Genomic DNA, 20,822 nt, shown 5'->3' with positions numbered 1-20,822 from the left:
AGGTTGTGAGGCCACAGGTTTGTGAATCTGCAATGGCAACACCCTATAGAAATCTGCTGTCTCACCTAACCCCAGTCAACTGGCAAAACTCCACTTCAAAAACCAGACAGACTTTGTATTTGCTTTAGTTTTCTGTTCCAACATGCTGGCATATAGGATCACCAAAAACCTGGCTTCTGCTTTTCCTCTGGCGGAGACTGTGCCCTGCCTTCTACCAGCAACATCCTGGATCCTTGTTCACCTGGGGAGAAATCCTTCCTCTAGAAACTGGAGTTTTCCAGGTTCTATAGCCACAGATATCTGATTGCATTCTTGTTAATTCAGCGGCTTCGGACTGTCTGAGAGAGGTCTTTCGTGCACTCCCCTCCTTCCCAGAGGCTGAGCTAGAGCTGAGGAGTCTTTGACAGTGGTCTGCATCAGTTTAAACAACCTGGTGTCAAGAAACTTCTTAGACAGAAAACAGGAAGTACTATTTACCACAAAACACTTATCCTGACATGAATGCCTCCTCCTTTTTTTCTCTCAGGAAGTTTTTCTTCACTATATGTCTTTTATATTAACTTCTGCCCATTCAAATACACATACATACACACAGGAACACACATATGCATTCACACACAAAAAAATCAAGCAAAAAACTCACTTGATGGCTCTGGGCTATTAATAAAAATATTATTGTTCTAGTTTTACTTCTACTAGTGTGACAACATACCTTGTCAAAAAAGCAACTTAAGGGGAAAAGGTTTGTTTGGCTTGCAGTTCCATGTTACAGTGCAGCATATCAGAACAGTCACAGTGGCAGGAGGCTTGAAGCAGCTACTCACATACATCCACAGACAAAAACAGAGAAAAGTGATGCGAGCATCCACACTTGCTTGCTGGATAGCTTTCTCCTCTCTTATATTGTTCAGGACTCAGTGCCTAAAGAATGGTGCCACCATGATGGGCTGGGTCTTCCTATTCCACTTAACAATCACAACAATCCCCTGCAAATGTGCCTATAGGCCAACCTGATCTAAATAATTTCTCATTAAGACTTTGTTCCTAAGTGATTTTATATCAAGCTGATAGCTAAAACTAACCAGCATAATCATTAACTACCTATTGAGTATTATTTCTTAGACTAAGAGATTTATACACAGCATTTGACTTGATTGCTACACACACACACACACACACAAATTCTCTAAGGACCATTTTTATTTTGTCCCTCTTCATAAAAGAGAAACCACGATTTGCATATTTGTCAGGTCCAAGTCCAGGCTGCTAGACATTTCACGATGCCCTCCCCATTGTAGACACAACTGCACATTGTTCTTTGCCTGGAAAAGTTAAGACACAGAAAGCGGTGGCAAGATGATCTGGTTTTCAATGAGTGATCCCTGAAGTGGAAACAAGGGTTCTTTGGAGAGTCAGTTGTGTTGAATGGTTTTTTGCTGGGACAAACACATGAAGGAGTGTTTTCCTGAAGGAGACACAGGTGAAAGACTAAGGTAATCTCATGAAGGAATGTTTCACTGAAACAGACACAGGAGAGAGGATGTTTCATTAAAGCAAACATGTGAAAGGACACTTGATGAAGGATTCCTTGCTAACAAAACGCACGCATTAGTCCACCTTACATTTTGTAGTTGAGCTCTGTTGTTGGAACTCTGAGAACTGGGGCTGATTGGATGCACATGCTGAGGCAAGAGCCATGCTAAGGCAAGGCACATGGAGGACACGTGATGTTTTGGGGTGGGGGGAGTATAAATAGGACTCCATGGAGTGACAGGGACAGGGCCTGGCTTGCTAGTACAGCTATCTGTGCAATGCTTGTGGGTCTTCACTAATCTTTGCTTCCCTGAGAGAGGCACAGCTGAGAACTTCTGGTGTTCTTGTTGGTCTCTCTTGCTGACTCAAGCTGATGTTGAGGCCTGGCTATCTCTGCTAGGTCATGTCACCACCGTTGCTAACCTGACTCTGCTGAACTGGACTGCTGGTGTAGCTATAAAGTGTTTGAAAATAGATGGAGCTACTGTGAACTGAACTGCAGATTTCCAGACAACACAGATGGGAGTTGCTCCAAAGAACCTTTCTAAACAGGTCCACATCCCCCCCGTATCCTTTCTTTTACTCTACCTCTTGTCGGTGGTGGGCTACAAGGGAGGTTAAAATGTTTAAGAACCATCATTTAAAATAGAATTTGAAAAAACTAAAGTTACAGATTCCTGTCTCCCCTTCACTGTCTCCCGACCACTACCCAACCCTCCTCCTTCCTCTGATCCTCCCCGTCTCAAATTTTTCTCTTAGTCATCTAAGATGGCTCGTGTGTTTGCCTGCACACACATCATCGTGGATGCTCTAGCCCTCGAACATTTGGGGGCATGGCTCACAGCCAGTTCTTCTGCTTCTCTGCCTCTGTCCAAAACACAAGTAAGAAGATAAACGTATTAGGGGCCATAATCTCTCCCTATAAATCCTCTCATATGGGTTGCTTTCCTAACCTCTTTAGATCCCCAGTATCCTTCAGGGGTTGAGGCTTCAGAATCCCTGTGGTATTGGTTACAGTGTCACACAGTAATATCCTCAGGGCTGTGGGTCCTCCTGAAGCTCATGTGGGGGAGCCAGGAGAAGCCTGAGGGCCACATTAAGTAAACACCATTTTTAGATGAAACTAGCTCCCTGTCCCTGGTCCTGTATAAAAATCAACTCCAAATGGATCTAAGATCTTAATGTAAGGCCTAAAACTCTGAATGTATTAAGGAAAGTAGGGAAATGATTCAAGATACAGGAATGGGCAAAGACTTTCTGAATAAGACTTAAGTCACCCAGGAAACATGGCAACAGTTGATAAACAGGACCTTGTGAAATTAAAAACTCCTGCACAGCAAAGTAAATAGGTAATCAAGTGGGGAAGAAGTCTACAAAATGGTAGGAAAATCTTCAGAAGCTATATGTCTGAGATAGGATTAATATGTAGAATATACAAGGAACTCAAAAATTAAACCGTAAGAAATTGTACAACCCAATCAGTAAATGGGCTAATGAAATGGACAGTTTGCAAAAGATAAAACAAAAATAGCCAATAAACATGTGGAAAAAATGTTCATGCTTGTTGTCCATCAAAGAAATACAAATTCAAACTATGTTAGGATTCCTTCACATCCCAATTAGAATGGCAGTCACTAAAAAATATGAATCACTATGAATATTGGCAAGAATGAGGGCAAAATGAAACCCTTATACACTGCTGGAGGGGAAATAAGCAAGTCCGGTTATTATGAAGTTTCCTCAAAAAAACAAAAAGCAAAACAAAACAAGACCCCAAGCTAGCACCATATGACCCAGTTCTTTCACTCATGGGTCTTCCCCTGAAGGTTGCCAAGCCAACACACAGCAGAGGCGCTTGCACATTGACATGTATTGCAGAACTATTCACAGTGTCTAAGTTATGGAACCAACCTAAGTGTCCAACAGCACGGCAATGGCTAAGGAAATGTTACCTATATACTCGGAATTTTTCAACGCTAGAGAAGAACAAAGTTGAATTTGCAAGAAAATGGGTACAACTGGAGATGATGGTATTAAACACATTAGGCCAGTCTGAGGAAGACAAATATCACATGTTTTCTCTAAGATGTGATTGGCTCCTACATTTTACATAAATATATAAAAATCATGTATGTATATATGATATGGAAGTAGACGGGAAAAGGGGGCTGATGGAAGATGAAGGTGAGAAAGTGGGGGTGGGGTTATGGAGAAAATATGCTCAATGTACAGTGTTGTGCACAATTGTCCTTAGGTAACGTGGTACCATGTACAATGAATATATACAATGAAAATTAAATTTAAGAAGAGAACCAAAACATCTGACCTCCTCCCACAAAAAAAAAAAAAAATCTCATTCCAGAAACCAGCCCTGGAGGTCATCAGGACGGCTCCACTAAGGAAGTCAATTTTTTCCATGTGGGCACATGGGCTGGCAGGTGTTACTACAGTGAACAAATGTGCGACGGAGATGGGGAAGATGGGAGAGCAGAACAGTGCTCACACTGTGGAGAGAGACAGAACTGGAGATGCAATGACAGAGGCAGGTGTGAAAGAAGGCTAGGGTTGACAGTGGATCAGGATGTTACCCATGAGGTCAGCAGGATGGCAAGAAGCAGCCTGGGGCTCACATAGATGCAGCTCCGACCTAGAGCATACCACCCAGCTGCAAGATCTCCCTGACTCTAGGCAATGATGGAGACCGTAGGTGAACAATGGTTCACTTTCTGGATTGGACCTCCTCCAAGGGTCACCATAGTCCATGATGCTGCTGAGGCCTACATGTGGGTCCTACCACCAGGGGCTGTGTCTATGGTCTATGCTGTCACCAGAAAACACAAGGAAGCCCATGATCTGAGCTCCAGATCAAAGAGCAAGGAAGATACTTTGGCAGTGATGTTGGTGGCTGCAGGCACTCAATTGAAAAAGAGGAAGATGGAAGGCTTCTGGGACACCCCCTACTCAGGCCCCAACCCCCTCCCTGAAAAGTAACAGCTTAAAAAGGAAGCCACCAAGAGAACTCTTTAAAGTGTGACAAGGATGCTGGAGAATTGCTCCCACAATCGATGGCTTCTGGTTGAGGGGCAGGCAGAAGAGTCTCAGTTTTCTTTAGGGAATAGGCTGCTGGGAGTTTGATCATGTTCCAGTAAGTCTACGGACAACACAAACTGGACTTGTTTTTTGTTGCTGTTGTTGTTGGGGAGTCGCAATGGGGTACAGATATGGAAGGAATGGGAAGTGAGTGTGACTGGGGACTATGATGTGAAATTCTCAAAGAATCAATAAAAGAAGCCAACTCTGCAGTCTAACGAGCTCTGACAGCAGCCTTGCTCTTGACTTTAGATACCAGCCCCTCAAATAGCCAGCACGTAGTCACAGCCCTGAGTGCCCCCATTGAAAGAAACCCAGAGTCACAGAGAAGTTGCTGGTTTGAGGACCTGGGAGAGAAGTACAGGTGAACTCAAAATGCTTATGAGGAGTGAAAAGGAGGAGGGAGGGGTGCTCAAAACAAGTGTGACGGTGTTTTTTAAAGTCTTCACTGGCCAAATCTGAGGTTCAGAAAGAAAAATTAGGCATCATGAAATACAGCTGTCATTCCAGCCCTTGGAAGGATGAAGCAGGAAGACAGAGGCCTCCAGGCCACCATGGGCTACATCCTGAGACCCTGTCTCAAGAGGAAAACAAAGGAAGGAGAGATTATGCTAACATCTTAAACATATTAAACATATTAAACTAACATATTAAAAAGAGAGATAATGTCATGTTTTGTAAAGTGATAATTGGTGAATCCAGGTAGACAGCATGGACACAGAGAGTTCTTTCAACCCTGAAGACTTGAAATTATTCTAATTGAAACATTGAGAAAAGTACAAAGAAATAGATCTTTGTTTTAGTAATATAGCACCCATGGCTCCCAGCACAGATAGTTTTGAGACCACCAAACTATCTGTCTTAATGCAGAAAGATGAAAATGATCAAACTCCCTGGGTTCCAGACTTAGGCATGCAGGTACTCTCCTGGAGACTAGAATCTTATAACCATGGATGAAACGATCACATTCTGACTGTTAAGACGGTAAGGAGGTGGGCTAATATCATCATGAGTACAGACAGTAACAAATTAAGGTGCTGTTCTGTCTCTCCAGGTCCAAATGTCTGAGGCCTCTCAGTGTTGACCTGCCTTTCCCCTTTCCTGCTAAGATTGTACTTGTTACTCAGGAAGGGAAATGGAAAGTTTCCCTACAGGAAAGAAGCCCTCCTCCTTCAGGAGAAAGGACAGGCCGGAAAGGATTGTTTGAGCGCGCCATCTACTGGGAAGATAGTGGTACAGCTTTGCAGCACCTGTATTGTGCCCCAGCTAGAATAGGACCACCCAAGTATGGTGTCCCCTCTTCACCTTCACAGAAGGCAGTATAATGGCCAGCTCCAGATAAGCATTCAGCAGACAGACAAATGCATTGCTTCTTCCCCTGCATTTGCTTTGAGTTTACATAGGGCAACAAGCACCTAAGAACATGAAACTGCTGTCATCTTGGATTTGACCTTGTTTCCACAGATGGAATTCATTCTCCTTGAGGGTTCATTGTAATCCGTGATGACCAGACTGGGCTTCCATAAGAAATGCACCATTTGTACTTGCGGCTGTGATGGCATACACTGTGTGGAATGAGGCTTTCAAAACAGGCAGAATGCAATCAGAGCCTCCCATGTGTCCCAGACAGAATCGGATGCAGAGAGGAATCTGGCCCTTCTTCTGTTTGTTTACTTCACAGAATGAACCGCTCCCCAGGTTTGTTTTTACTTGTTCTTGTTGTTTTTATCTTCCTTTGCTGAATGGCAGGCTCTACAATGGAAGAGACCATGTCTGCCTGCTTGTCGTTATGTGTCCAGCACCTGGGGTGCATTCCTTTGAATGAATGTACCATCTGATAAATAATACCACAAACTTCCCCCTTAACCTGTCTAGTAGGATCACTATGTTCCCTGGGCCAGCTCTGTTGTCCTGAAGAAAGCTCAACTCTTAGAGTGGTACTGTTGGTAACTCAACCAGTCAGACTCTGCAGCCAGCTCTTATACTGAAGCTCAACTGACAGAGACTTTAGGAAAGCCATGCATGGGATATCTCTGGGTACCTTCTATTCAGACAAACTTGAGGTCCCTCGCTATACTTCTAGCGTGTCAGTGAGTGGTGTCTTGCTCTTTAAGCTCCTCTCATCACTTGCTCTTTCCTCCCACCTAGCCACTGAAGAAGCATTCCTAACTATGACCGTTGCACATGGCACTGGCTCCACTTCAATGAGCCTTTGATCTCTTGCTAGAATTACCTGTCAGGTGTCACTTTTCTGTCAGGTGTCACTTTTCTGTCAGGTGTCACTTTTCTGTCAGGTGTCACTTTTCTGGCCTTCTGGGTTAGTTTTTGTCAGCTTGACACAAACTGAAATCAGTTCCCCTAACTTTGCAACAGACAAAGACCACTGCAAAAAATCATAGCTAACCAGAATGTAGTTCCAATTGATAAATTTACAGAATATTTCTGTACCGAAAGCTCAGAAACATTATAGAGGAGGGGGCAGAAAGATCATAAATGCAAGAAGATCAGGGAGTTTGTTTGGAAATTGTGTCGCCTAGCAATATCAGAGGCTGCTATTAAGTCACGTGTATGACTGCACGAGCTGAGCGAGGATGACATCAGTGGACTGGATGCAAAACTGGATGAAGAAAGGTCCACAAGGCTCAGCCATACACAAGGAACTCGAAAAAATGGAGGAATGCTGGGAATGGAGGAAGTGCTCATCCTCAGGGAAGAGCACACCAATTAGCTGTTCAAGGCTAAATGGTCATCCCTGAAAATATACATATCATTATGTATATGTAACATTATCCGACTGAAGAGGTTATATTTAGGAATTAGATTGCGCATGCATGTGTGTGTGTGTGTGTGTGTGTGTGTGTGTGTGTGTGTGTACATACATGCTTATGAATCTCATGTGTATGGATATCAGAGGAGCTTGGATGTCGTTTCTCAGATACTTTCTATCTTTGTTTGCTTGTCTGTCTGTCCTGGATGTTTGTTTGTTTGTTTGTTTGTTTGTTTGTTTGTGTCTATGCTTGGCCTGACACTCACCAAGTTGATTAAGCTTGGCCATCCACAATCTCTGTGATCCACTTGTCTCCAACTCCCCCAGACCATCATGTCCAGCTCTTTACATACATGCTAAAGATCAAACTTGGGTCCTCGTGCTTACGTGGCCAGCACTTCACTGGCTGAGCTCAATTTCCAGAACCTCACGTCTCTCCTAATCTATTACTGAGAGCAGTTTTGTATTTGGACTTCCTACCATCTTATCAATTAGAGGTATATGGAAAACAAGTCAATATATCACTTATGCACATAACATTAGGCTTTCACTATCTCTAAGCAAAGCACTAAATACTTCCGATGTACTTATCACACTTATTCAGTGCTATAGGATAGATAGCATCCTATAGTTTGTACCCTGATCATTGTTTTCTCCCACCATCGCATAGAATAGCTGCCAAGGTGAAAAGCAGGTTATATCACACAGCTAACCAGCCTGGTAAAAAAAAAAATCTACAAAGCCCCAAATTAAATTTCCTGGAACCCAATTAAAGTAGCACAGAAATTTTAAATCAGCAGTAGAGACCAGCACTTTAAAATTTACCCACCTTCTAGAACTGTTGTATTCACTCTGGAATATAAACAAACCCCTCTCTTCCTCTGGGTTTGGTGGAGTCTTAAAACTGCTAGCATCTGGCTATAAATTAGGTCCAGTAGTTGGGACAGCATCACAATAAACAAAGTCTCTGTAAACTAGGAATGCCATTCACAGAAGTACAGCTGATCACCCTGACAGCTTCTGACCCCACTAAGAAACAAACAAAGCAGGTTTGCTGAAGTCCCACCACATGGGCCTGGCCATGGATACAGGCTCTCAGGGGACATCCTAGGCTGGCCATGAGGAGCATCCTGGACTGAGGGAGGTACCAGATTTCCATTCCAAAGCTCTTTCAAAGAGCTTTGAAGCTCAGAGAAGAATAACAATGACTGATCCTCTGAGATCAAGTACTTTCCAGAAGAATTCCCTTCCTGGGTAAAATGGTGTGCTAGCAGTTTATGTGGTTTCAAGAACTTAACCCAGGAGTTAAGAAATGTATCAGAGAAATTTCTATTTTAAATACATTACACAAGACAATCGTGGACCCTGTTTCACTGTCTGCTGATCAAAGCCACCTACAAAGTTGAATATCCATTATGGCATGAGTGCATGTGCATGTGTGTGTGTGTGTGTGTGTGTGTGTAAGTATTTGGCTCTATTTGAGCAAAAGGTGAACTTGAGGCCAAGATAAGGAAGCTTCTAGAAACACAACCCCAAACACATGTCCACTATCCATCCTGGATAGATAGAAATCTATCTTTGCTTTGATAGTCCTATCTCTAGCCATGTGCATTCTGTAACTGAGATTCCAACAAGATAAACATGAGTTGCATTCTAAGCTGAGACTTGGATGGTAAACCAAGCCAGAGCTTGTGCATGTGCACAGGGGGTCTACTTACGCATGCAGTCTCCTCCGTACCAGCCTGCCCTGCACTCTGCGCAGTAGAATCCCTTCACGTAGAAGTCATCCAGAGTTCCGCCCCAGGAGCCATTGCGGCAGCTCTTGCAGTTTTCAAAGATGGTACAACCTGAAACATTCCAAACTGTTAGTCTACACATTTTCAGATTTTTAATTTCTCAGGAGGCAAACTAAGTCTCTTTGCACAGCCCCATCTCTGCCCTGGTATCTAGTCCTGGAAAAATATCAATGATCTTAGGTGAACCTGCTCATACCAAGGAGCAGGAGATTCACCCAGATTCAAGCAAGGAGTATGGAAGGGGATTTGAACATTGATGATCAGTTATGGTTTTGTAGAAAGTAATACAAATTAGTTTGTAGTGAATGATGGAATCCAGCTAGCATGGTACTAGTTTTTATTTCATGTTTGTTGTGTAATAGAAAATTGAGATAAACAAAAGAATTTACTTTTTAAAAATGTTATCTGGAGGATTCTGTTAGCACTCTTTCTTATACCTGATGGCTGGGAACGAAATCCAGGTTCTGTGTTCAACTCCCAGAACCCAGGTTTAAAAAAAAAAATCTACGCATAATGGCATAAATTTGTAATCCCAGTTTTGCAGAGGCATAGATGGGCAAACCCCAAGAATCACTGGCCAGCCAACCTAAACTACTTGGCAAGTTCCAGGCCAGTTAGGGACCAATTGGCCATGTCTGAGGAATGACAGCCAATATTGTCCTCTAGCCTCCACACACATATGAACACATGTGCACACACACACATCACCTGTATATAATTGCACATACAAAAATTAGTCTTCTGCTGTCTACTATGAATTTTGTTTTAATCATTAATTTACTAATGACAAATGTGTTTCTATACATATTTGTCTATGTCAGGCACTCTTGCTCTAGGAAGATCGCAAGCAGAGTACACCAGAGAGAGCTGGGGCATTGTTCAGGTGTGGTTCATCTCAAAAGCCAGGTCTCCTGAAGAGTTGAGAGAGAGTGTGAGAAAATGCAGAAATTATTTCTTCCCACTTATCAAAACACAGACCACAGCCCTGCCCTAATGCCCTCACCTGTCAAGATGTGATTAAATTGTATCTGCCTCTTGGTACTGTTTAAAAATACATTAACCTGTCAAAAGTGACATGTAAGTAGTAAGTACTTTCAGATCACAAACTATTATTATTCTGCTTTCCCATAATTCCATCTGGCTTATCCTTACCATTGTATATTCCATGCCTAATGTCACCTGCTTTATTGCCATTTTTCTATAGTCGAAGCAAGCAAAGGGCAGTATCTTAGTCTGCATTAAATCTTCAGAACCCAGTATAGCACTGAATAAAAATTATCTTAGAGAATGAATGACTAATGAACTGCTGGAGATGGCCACTGTTTGCTTGGGTTGATAGCATGCTTCTTTGCTTCGTGTGTGTGTGTGTGTGTGTGTGTGTGTGTGTGTGTACACGCGTGTGCGTGCGTGTGCATGTGTGTGTTTTCTCCTCTATAGCAGAGTGACTCACAGTTCTCTTTCCATTCCCTCCTGACTATGCCTTCTGTCTTACCAGAGAAGCTGAGCTGCTGATATGATTGATGGGGCTAGCCCATCATGTGCCCCATAACTAAGTCCCCGTGGACTTCCTGAGCCTTGCAAACACCAATCTCACTCACATGTCACTGAAGAGACAAATGGACTCAGAGACTGCCCTCAACAGCCCTGCTAATGCTGTTCCTTGACACAGCTACGTATTAGGGTCCTAAGGTTCCAGCCACAAAACCCAGCCTAGAGAAGAAGATGGACAAAGCTCAGCAGGAAACACATGAGGAAGCTCACGGGTTGCCAGAGGAGCTATTGCAGATCCTATTTACTTTTACCTTAGAGTTCAGGGATTGATTAGAGGCCACCACACTGGGCTCATGCAGTGCTGCGGATCAAGTCCAGGGCTTGCACTCAACCAGTTGAGCTAAATCCACACATCTATCCACAACTAAGACTATCATTTTTCTTTCAAGGCAGAAATGTGAACTGAAGCCATAGTATGTTCCACCTTCCACCTATGGGATTGATAGAAGTCCAGGTGACATAGTTTGCTACACTGGTTGACAAAACAATACCCTCATATACCCTCATCATGAGCGCTAAAGGAAATCACAAAGAATTAGACAAAAGCTAGAAAACAACATACATGCCTCCCTTTGACCCCTGACCTCACTTCTAGGATTCTACCTCAAAGATAAACTGTAAACATTCTAATTGCTGTGTTTAAGAGCATTCACTGTAGTGTTATTAGATCGGACATCCCTAATCTGAGATATTTCAGTTCAAAATAGGATTTTGTGTGTGTGTGTGTGTGTGTGTGTGTGTGCGCGTGCGCGCACGTGTGCATCACCACAAGTAGAAAATAATATAAAAGTAGAAAATAATATAGAAAGCCTTATGTGGCAGATAATAGACCAAAAAAAGGTATATTAAAAATACTGCATAAAATTGCCTCAAACTATGGATATAAGTTGTATAAGAAATAAGAAGAGAATTTCACATTTAGCCTTGGGTGCCCCCTTCAAGAATCTCATTGCTTATATATGCAACATTCCCTAAACCTTAAAATACTAAATATGTTGGGTTCCAAACACTGTAGATAGTAAATATTTAATTTATAATAGCAAAGAGCTGCAAGCAACCCAGTGACAATTAACTATAATAATTCATGAAATGCAGTCACACGTAACTGTAAAAAGAAATGAAGAAAATAGATCTAGCTGATACGAAACATCTCCAGCACACATTGTTAAGAAAAACAATCCTGTGAGCTAGTTAGCAATATTTGCGGTTTGTCGTCTGTTTGTGAAATGGGGAAAGAAAATCAATGCATGTGCCTATTCCCTTGCATTTTCAGATACAGAAAACAATTAACCTATCTTGATATTAGATAGGCGGCATAACACCAAAACGGAAGCCACATTCATTGATTTTACAGTACAGCATTTTGATTATACACATCCAGCAGCCTGTATTCTAAAGTCAAGGGTAACCATAAAAAATCATAACTGGATGCAACAGGATTGCTGGTGGTACATACAGTGCTATTGTTATTTTGCACATCTACAGCATGCTATATGATGAGAGAGATAAGAAATTGCATTAATATTAATGGGAAATGGTTTTTCAGCATCAGAGAAAAAAATCAAAGAAGTAAATACCCTTGTGCTGCTATGTATGGACTTGAGTGTTTTCATGCGATTTTTTCTTTAAAAGAAGAGTGGAGAATAGATAATAAAGGGATGAAAGATAAATAGGTGATAGATAGACTAATAGAGAGATAGATACGTGGTAGATAGACCACACCTTTAACCCCAGCACTCAAGAGTCTGAGTTAGAAAGATTTTAAGTTCAAAAACAGTCTGAACTACAGAGGGATCCTGTCTAAAAAGCATCAGGGTCTGGGCTTGCAGCACAAAGGTAACATGCACCCTGGCCTTGATTCCCATCACTGTGTATGCATGTGTATATGTGCGTGTGGCGGGCATGCACGCGCACTTGCTTGCACAAATATCATACAAAGAAAGAAATTAAAAATGATTACCTATTAACAACGACAATCCAAAAGCCAGGAATACCCCCAGTACCCAGACTGTGCTCTTAGAACAAGAGTTTCTGGGAGAAATGGATGATTACTGATCTGGGGCTGGAAACATCTATGAAATCTGAATGACTTGTGCATGGTAGAACCCCAAGAAGCCTTTTAAAGCTAACGTGATCATCCCAGTAGTCGTGTCTGCAGGATAAGGACTAAAGGACATGAAGGAACTCTCAGTGCCCTCAAATGTGCTCATGTAGATGCTAAACAAGGTTATAACTAAAACTGATAAACTACAAACAAACTGCAGGTTCCCAGTGATAAATGTCGAGACTTCTCTGGTCCCCAATGGCGGCTGCTTGTGCATCATCAGCTCACTGCTCTGAGGAGTTTCAAAGCAGCCCTTTTCCCTGTCCTTGCTTACCTTTTAGGGTAGCAGAATGGTTAGTGTGGGAGAGCCCTTCACTCACCAGAGCCAATCATCACTACCAGCAGAAGGATTACAGATTCTGAGTGCTGCCTGTGGATTTTCTTGCCTATCATGTGACTGACCTTATAATAGCTGAGGCTACCCTGTGTTTACCCAACAGTAAACACATAGTAGTTAAAATCCTCAAAGTAGTTAAAATCAGGCAGATTGTGGCTAAGTGACCCTTCGTAGAGGAACCTTGGGGCATTGTTCAGTCATTTCTCTGTAAGCTGCTCTTGCCTGTCAGGAAGCTGGGTGCTAAGTGTCTCTCCTGAAATCAAATGTGCAGTTGAACTGAAGTCAGTCCTGGCTTCATTGTCAATGCTATTCTCCGTTTTTAAAAGAAGGGAGCATACAAATGAGAGAAATTCCACCAGCACAGTTTTGATCTTTCATTCGTCAGCCTTCAGAAATCTCGCCTGAAATCTCTGTGTTTCCCATTTGATGTGCCCTAGAGGGCAAGATGAGCCTCCTGGGAGGAGTTAGAATGCAAGGCAGTGATGGTGCCAGGGTTTTCATACTGGAAAACACTCAGCACCAGCCACAATGGAAGCATGCTGAGAAGCTCAACATCCACCATTCTTGATTTCCACTCTTCCCGCCCTTTACTCTTCTCCTCCGGTCCAATCCCAAATTATGGCATTGCATTCATTACAGTCCTCATTGATTCCCCCACCCCCATCTTGCTCCCCAACCTGGCCTCCTCCAGTCCTTTTCCCAACTGTAGCTAAAGAGAAATTACTTTTAACCCTTTACCAAAAGATCTCCTAAAGCCTGAATCTCATAACAGGATGTTGGAAAACGCTCTTCCTGACTCCTGTTCCTTCCTTCAGATTGCTCTCCCTTACTCTCTTGTCTGCCTCCCTTTCTTCACATCTCACAGAAAGAACTTGCTTTTCCCCCAGGAATGAGCTCCTCAAAACCTCATGCTTCCTCTTGAATAGGCCCTTTGCACGTTCTGTCAACAACTGAGCCCAAGTCCCCTAGACCTCTTGAGTCCGCTGCTTCCATCTTCAGTAGACACATCACATCGCCTGGCTTACTAAGTCTTCATTGATCTCTCCTCTGCCTCACCACATTCTCATCCTGATGCCTCCCTATCCCAGCACTTACATAGCATCAATCACAGCTACCTCTTTCCTCCCACCTCCCCCAGCAGGCTGTAAGCTCTGGCAGTGTTGGCAATGTGTTTTTAAATAAAATGCCTGGAGAGATGGCTCAGTGTCTAGGAATATATACAGTGCTTGCTAAGTCCAGTTCTAACACCCATGTCAGGCAGCTTATAACTGCCTGTAGCTCTGGCTCTGAGGATGGATATGATACCCTCCTCTGTGGAAGCATGAACACATATGTGCACACACTGACACATGCATACACACAGACATAAATATTTAAAAATTAAAAAAAAAGCCCAAACACCACATTGTCCTCCCTGTGACTGCCTAAGAGCTACTCAGTCTGCTTGCTAAGTGAATGGATGAGTGGACAAATTCTCAGATTTATAACTTGATCATTAAAAAAATACTAACTCCTCTGATCCCTTTGCCTGCAATCAGACTTGGCCGAGTTGTGTCAGTCTTAATAACTATGACACCACAGCCCTGGATAGCTGCCTGCTAGAGTTCAGACACTCAGTCTGTACCTATTCATTACCTCAGATAATGTGAAAGCAACTTATGGTGTCCCACCGCACACTCACCTGGGTGAATTAGACAGGAGTCACATTCATTGTCCTCATTCCTGCAGCATGGGATGGTGTAACCCACCACTTCCTTCTTTCCTGGGCAGAGGCATTCAATCTGATCATATTCACAGCACTCTCTACACATGATGTTCCACTCAGCTCCGGGGCACGCTTCATTAATGACCGTGTACTCTGCAATGGAAAGCAAGCAGGTGAGGCTAGGACCTGAAAGGCATTGGGAAGACCAATAAACACTCCACCATTAAGAAGCAACCTTGCCCTACAAGAGTGTCATCTTTTCTGAATGAGAGGCACTGGTGTGATCTCTTCCCAGGCCGGTATCTCCAAAGTGAGGTGACTACCCCAAGGAGTATTCAATGCAGATAAGATGTATTCTGCATGTCATCTTATTTTTGATCTTTAAAGACTCATGCTTCAGATGCTGTGGCTGTGGCTCACTTGGGAGAGTACTCGCCTAGCTAATATGCATGAAGCTATGGTTCTGATCCTCAGTCCCACATGAACTGGGAGTGGTGGTACATGCTTGTAATCCCAGTGTTTGGGATGTGGAATCAAGAGGGTCATGAGTTCTGAACTACAGGAAAGCTTTTCACATACATACATACATACATACATACATACAGTTTTTTAAATACTTCACCAAATACACGTAGACAAGAAGTAGAATGCCTTCATAATCAATTCACCAATATAAATTCCTTACATTCTATATTTGTTTGTTTTAGCCGTACTGGGGATTGAAACCAAAGCACTCATCATCAACTACTGCCTCTCATTTCTACTTTTCTTTTTTTTTTTTAATTTTTTAAAAATATTTTTTATTACATATTTTCCTCAATTACATTTCCAATGCTATCCCAAAAGTCCCCCATACCGCCCCCCACTTCCCTACCCACCCATTCCCATTCTTTTGGCCCTGGCATTCCCCTATATTGGGGCATATAAAGTTTGCAAGTCCAATGGGCCTCTCTTTCCATTGATGGCCGACTAGGCCATCTTTCGATACATATGCAGCTAGAGACAAGAGCTCCGGGGTACTGGTTAGTTCGTCATGTTGTTCCAACNATAGGGTTGCAGATCCCTTTAGCTCCTTGGGTACTTTCTCTAGCTTCTCCATTCATTTCTACTTTTCTTGCGATATGGCTGGTCACTCTTCCTAGCTGCATGCATTGTTCACTGCATCTCACCAAGAAAGACTCAACTGCAGGGCTCCATAGGGGCCTCTGTAGGGCTCCAACAATGGGGTCCATCAGAAAAGCCCAGGAACCACCCTCTAGGTGGAGCCATTCAAATGCAATGCATGTGGCCAAATAGAGACAATGTCATTGCTTCCAAACTTGGCTCTTCGGTGTTGTGCCATGCCACAGTCATAGTATCTTCAAAGATAAAACCAACAGAGAAGTCAAAAGTACCTTCATTAGTATGTTTAAGAGAATGTCAAGGGTGACCTCATTAGCCCAACTTAGTACAACCAAGAATTCTTTCACAAGAGAAAAGGTATTTGTTTGTGGGTAGAATTTTTTTCCTCTCTTTTTTTTCTTTTCTTTTTTTCCATTTCCTTTTTATAAATGCAAAATCATACCTTAAGTAAAAAAAGAAAGCCATCTGGTGAAATCTATAAGAAGAATCAGCTGGAGGCTGCACAGAGAAACTAGAGCTAAAAAACAACCCTGCCAGCCATATTTGGTCTTCTTGTTTTTCTTTTTTCCCCCCACTTTCTATTTCTAAAATTGTTGCATAAGAACATGAAAGCAGAAGTGGGTCAGGTATTTGTGGAAGAAGTGTATCTGTCTGGGCAAGGTCCCATGAAGCCGTCCCTAGAAACTCTCTGCAGGGATCCCAGTATGCACCATGCTTAGCATCTGCGAAGGCTTCAAGACCTTTGATTTTCGTAGTTCAGCTCTCTGTTTCCCTCCCTCACATTTGTAAATTCCAACACGAAGTTGGTCACTATTAACTTACCAAATAGATCCATGAAAAAAAATCACATCTGCTCTCAGGCTCAGGTTAAAAGAAGATTCTAGAACCATGCAAAAGAACTTTTTCAATATTATGGGATACTTCATTAAATTGGGTTTAGCGTTATGAAAGTTTAGTTAAGAAACACTAGCTTTCTTTCATCATTTTGTACAAATACCAATGGAACAGCAATTATTTTTTGCCTTGGTCTTAGATTGGCATGAGGTTTTGTTTTTGGTATGCTCTGTACTCAGCTGTGTCACTGTGCTGGTTGCCCAACTTCTGAAATCTAGATGTGAAAGAAAGAAGATGACACACAGGGGCAAAACACATGATTCTGAATTCAGTAATAAATTATTATTATTATTATTATCATTGTCATTGATATTATTATATTTATTATTTGATAATTTCATAATTTGTTTTGTTTTGTTTTTCGAGACAGGGTTTCTCTGTATATCCCTGGCTGTCCTGGAACTCATTCTGTAGACCAGGCTGGCCTCGAACTCAGAAATCCGCCTGTCTCTGCCTCCCAAGTGCTGGGACTAAAGGCGTGCGCCACCACTGCCTGGCCATACAATATATTTTTATCATATTATTTCCTGTACCCCAACTCCTCCACCTATCTACCCTCCCAGTTTCATGTTCTTTCTCTGTCTTTAAGAAAAAAAAACACTAAAAATCATGGCATCCAATCTGTCTTGGCCAATTACTCCTGAGCACAGGGCCTGTCCTGAAGTGTGGTTGATTTTCCCAGTGTCATTCCATTGGAGAGAAATGGTTTTCACTTTCCCAGCAGGTATCAGTTGTGTAGCTTCTTGGCTAGGGGTGAGACTTTGTACCCACTTCCCTTTCATCCTGCTGGGATTTTGTCTGGCTTAACCTTATGCAGGTGCTAAGCATGATATAACAGACTCTGTGAGCTCATATGATGTGTCTGGAAATGATAATCTTCTTAAAAGCACACACCATCTTTGGCACTTACAACCTTTAGTGCCCTCTCTTGCTCAAGGAAGAGGGACACGATAAAGGCTCACCATTCAGGTCTGAGCACTCCAAAGTCTCATTCTCCATACACTATCCAGTTGTGGGTCTCTGTTAATTTACCATCTACTGCAAGAAGCAACTTCTCTGATGAAGGCTGATCCTTCAGTTTTTTGGTATAAATATTATTTTATATAATTTTTATCTACAGAATATAACTTTGCTTTAGAACAAGAAAATTTACAAAAGACTGATAATGCTTTTCTTTTGTAAAGAACTGTTTTAAGCAAGATACTATATATAGTCACTTGCATTTAGGATAATATAATAGTAAATAGTGAATATTAATGTTTTATCTGTGCCTTAGTCATTTATCAACAATAAAACTTTCAAGCTATGATTGGCCACGTGATAGGATATAAGTGATTAGGAGGAAACAATCAAAAAATAGGAAGACCTCACAGCTCCTCAAAGATTTATAAAACAAACTCTGCAACATCCTAACATCATCACACGTTCTTCCACCTTCTAAGCTAAATATACTCACTGAGTATGAATCTATTTTTCCAACATCTGTTTTGAGGCTATAACAGTGTGAAAATTTGTTGACTAATTTGATTCTCTGTACAACAAATTCCTTTTTATTCTTAATACAATAAATTATATATTCCATAAAATTGGTTGATTACAGGTAAACACAAGGCAAAGGCTTAAGAAAAATAAATAGTATCCAGAGATGAATAATAGCTTCTCTGTCTCAGTAATTTAACCCAAGTAACATTAAGAAAAAATCTTTTTCAGACCATAAAATTTTTAAATTTACAAAAATGGCATTGAAATAGCAATGTAAATTATTCCAATGATTTTGTGACATTAGTCACATGAAATAGATGCATACTTTTGAGAATTCCCATCTAATTTATAGATCTTCCTTCATAACATAGACATTAAATCATAAATTTTACTCCAAGCCACAGAATGAGAAATGCACTCACAGCAAGTTTCAGTTAATTAACATCACTCTTAGACTTGCTGAGGCCTAGCCTCTTTTGCTTAGGAACTTGAAAAATGGCCACCATTTTGTCAATATACAAAGATGAAAATTGCCTAGATATAAAAATATTTTTCCAGTTGAAATGCATACAAAGTACTAAGAGGAAAGTAAATGGTACTGAAGTGCCTACATTTTAAAAAAATGGAGATATCTCACAGTAACACCGTATTAACAGCACACCTGAAAGCTCTAGAACAAAAAGAAGCAAACAAAAATCAACAAAACAGAAACAAAGAGAACAGTATAAAGAATCTATGAAATAAAGAGAATAAAGAGTTGGTTCTTTGGGGAAAGCAACAAGCTAGACAAAACGTTATCCAAAGTAACTGAAAGATGGAAAGAGAATATCCAAAATTACCAACTCAGAAATAAAAAAAAAGTATATGACAGACACTGATGAAATCCAGAGACTCCAACGGACAGACTTGAAAATCTTGTACTCTGCTAAATTAAAAAATCTAAAAGAAATGGGTAATTTTCTTAATAGCTACCACCTACCAAGTAAAATCAAGATTAGGTACACAAATGAAGTAGACATATAACTCCTAGTGGAATAGAAGCAGTCAATAAAAATCTCCCAGTCAAAAAAAAGTCCAGGGACAGATAGTCTTTGTGCAGAATTAGACCAGAATTTCAAAGACAAGTTAACACTAATACTCTTCAAATTATTCCACAAAATAGAAACAGAAGGAACATTGTCAAATTCATTTTATAAGGCCACAGTTATACTGATATTTGAATCACACAAAGACCCAACAAAGAAAGAGAATTACAGATAATTTTTTCTTATGAACACAGATGCAAAATTACTCAATAAACTACTTGCAAACTTAATCCAAGAACACATCACTTGATCATTCGCCATGATCAAGTAGGCTTCATTCCAGAGATGCGCAGGTGGTTCAATATATGAAAAGCTGTCAATGTAATACACCATATGAATAAACTGAAAAAAACCCATATGATCATCTTATTAGATACTGAAAAAGCCTTTAACAAAAGCCATTACCTCTTCATGATTAAAGTCTTGGAGATATCAGAAATACAAAGTACATACCTAAACACTTTAAAGAAAATATACAGCAAGTCTATTGCCAAATTGAACATCAAATTAAATGGAGAGAAACTTAAAGCAATTCCATGAAAATCATGGACAAGACAAGGCTGTCCACTCTCTTCATATCTCTTTGATATAGTACTTGAAGTTTTGCAAAGAACAATAAGACAACTAAAAGAAATCAAGGGGATATAAATTGAAAAGGAAAAAGTCAAAAGCATTGCTATTCACACAAGATATGATAGTATACGTAAGTGATCCCAAAAATTCTACCAGGGAACTCCTACAGTTGATAAACATCTTTAGCAAAGTGGCTAGATACAAGATTAACTAAAAAAAAATAATAATAAATAAATAAATAAATAGCCCTCCTATAAACAAACAACAAACAGGCTGAGAAAGAAATCAGGAAAACAACCATTTTCACAGTACCCACAAATAATATAAAATTTCTTGGGGTAACTCTAACCAAGCAAATGAAAGACATGTGTAACAATAACTTTACATCATTGAAAAAAGAAATTATCAGAAGATAGAAAAATCTCTCATGCTCATGGAATGATGGGATTGACATAGTAAAGTAAAAAGGGCCATCTTACCAAAAGCAATCTACAGTTTCCCTTTCAAAATTCCAACAGAATTCTTTACAGACCTTAAAAAGACAATTATCAACTTTATATGAAAAGCAACAATGAACAATTTTTTAAAACCCAGGACAGCTAAAACAATCCTGAATAATAAAATAACGTCTGAGGGTATCGCCATCCCTGATTTCAAGTTGTATTTCAGAGCTATAATAATAAAAACCCAAGGTATTGTCATAAAACACTAAACCTGATAGAATAGAAAGTGGGGAACAGCTTTGAATGCAATGGCACAGGAGAAGACTTCCTGAACAGAACA

The 20,822-nt window shown here is 40.9% G+C and overlaps 1 protein-coding gene across 2 annotated transcripts in view; it reads right to left on the bottom strand.

The window, feature by feature from the left end:
- The window catches only part of Pamr1 (peptidase domain containing associated with muscle regeneration 1), an 88,416-nt gene that overhangs the window by 41,670 nt on the left and 25,924 nt on the right, over positions 1-20,822 (bottom strand). For both annotated transcript variants that reach the window (XM_021155746.2, XM_029474726.1), the window contains exons 2-3: positions 14,860-15,036; positions 9,109-9,237 (exon numbers count right to left, since the gene is read on the bottom strand). In XM_021155746.2, coding sequence (XP_021011405.1) covers positions 9,109-9,237; positions 14,860-15,036 — 306 coding nt within the window. The remainder of the gene's footprint in view (positions 1-9,108; positions 9,238-14,859; positions 15,037-20,822) is intronic.

The sequence above is a fragment of the Mus caroli genome, chromosome 2 (genome assembly GCF_900094665.2).
Source record: "Mus caroli chromosome 2, CAROLI_EIJ_v1.1, whole genome shotgun sequence".
NCBI classification, from domain to species: domain Eukaryota; kingdom Metazoa; phylum Chordata; class Mammalia; order Rodentia; family Muridae; genus Mus; species Mus caroli.
Note: the sequence above shows the minus strand (reverse complement) of the source record. Positions and strands in the feature narration are given on the sequence as shown.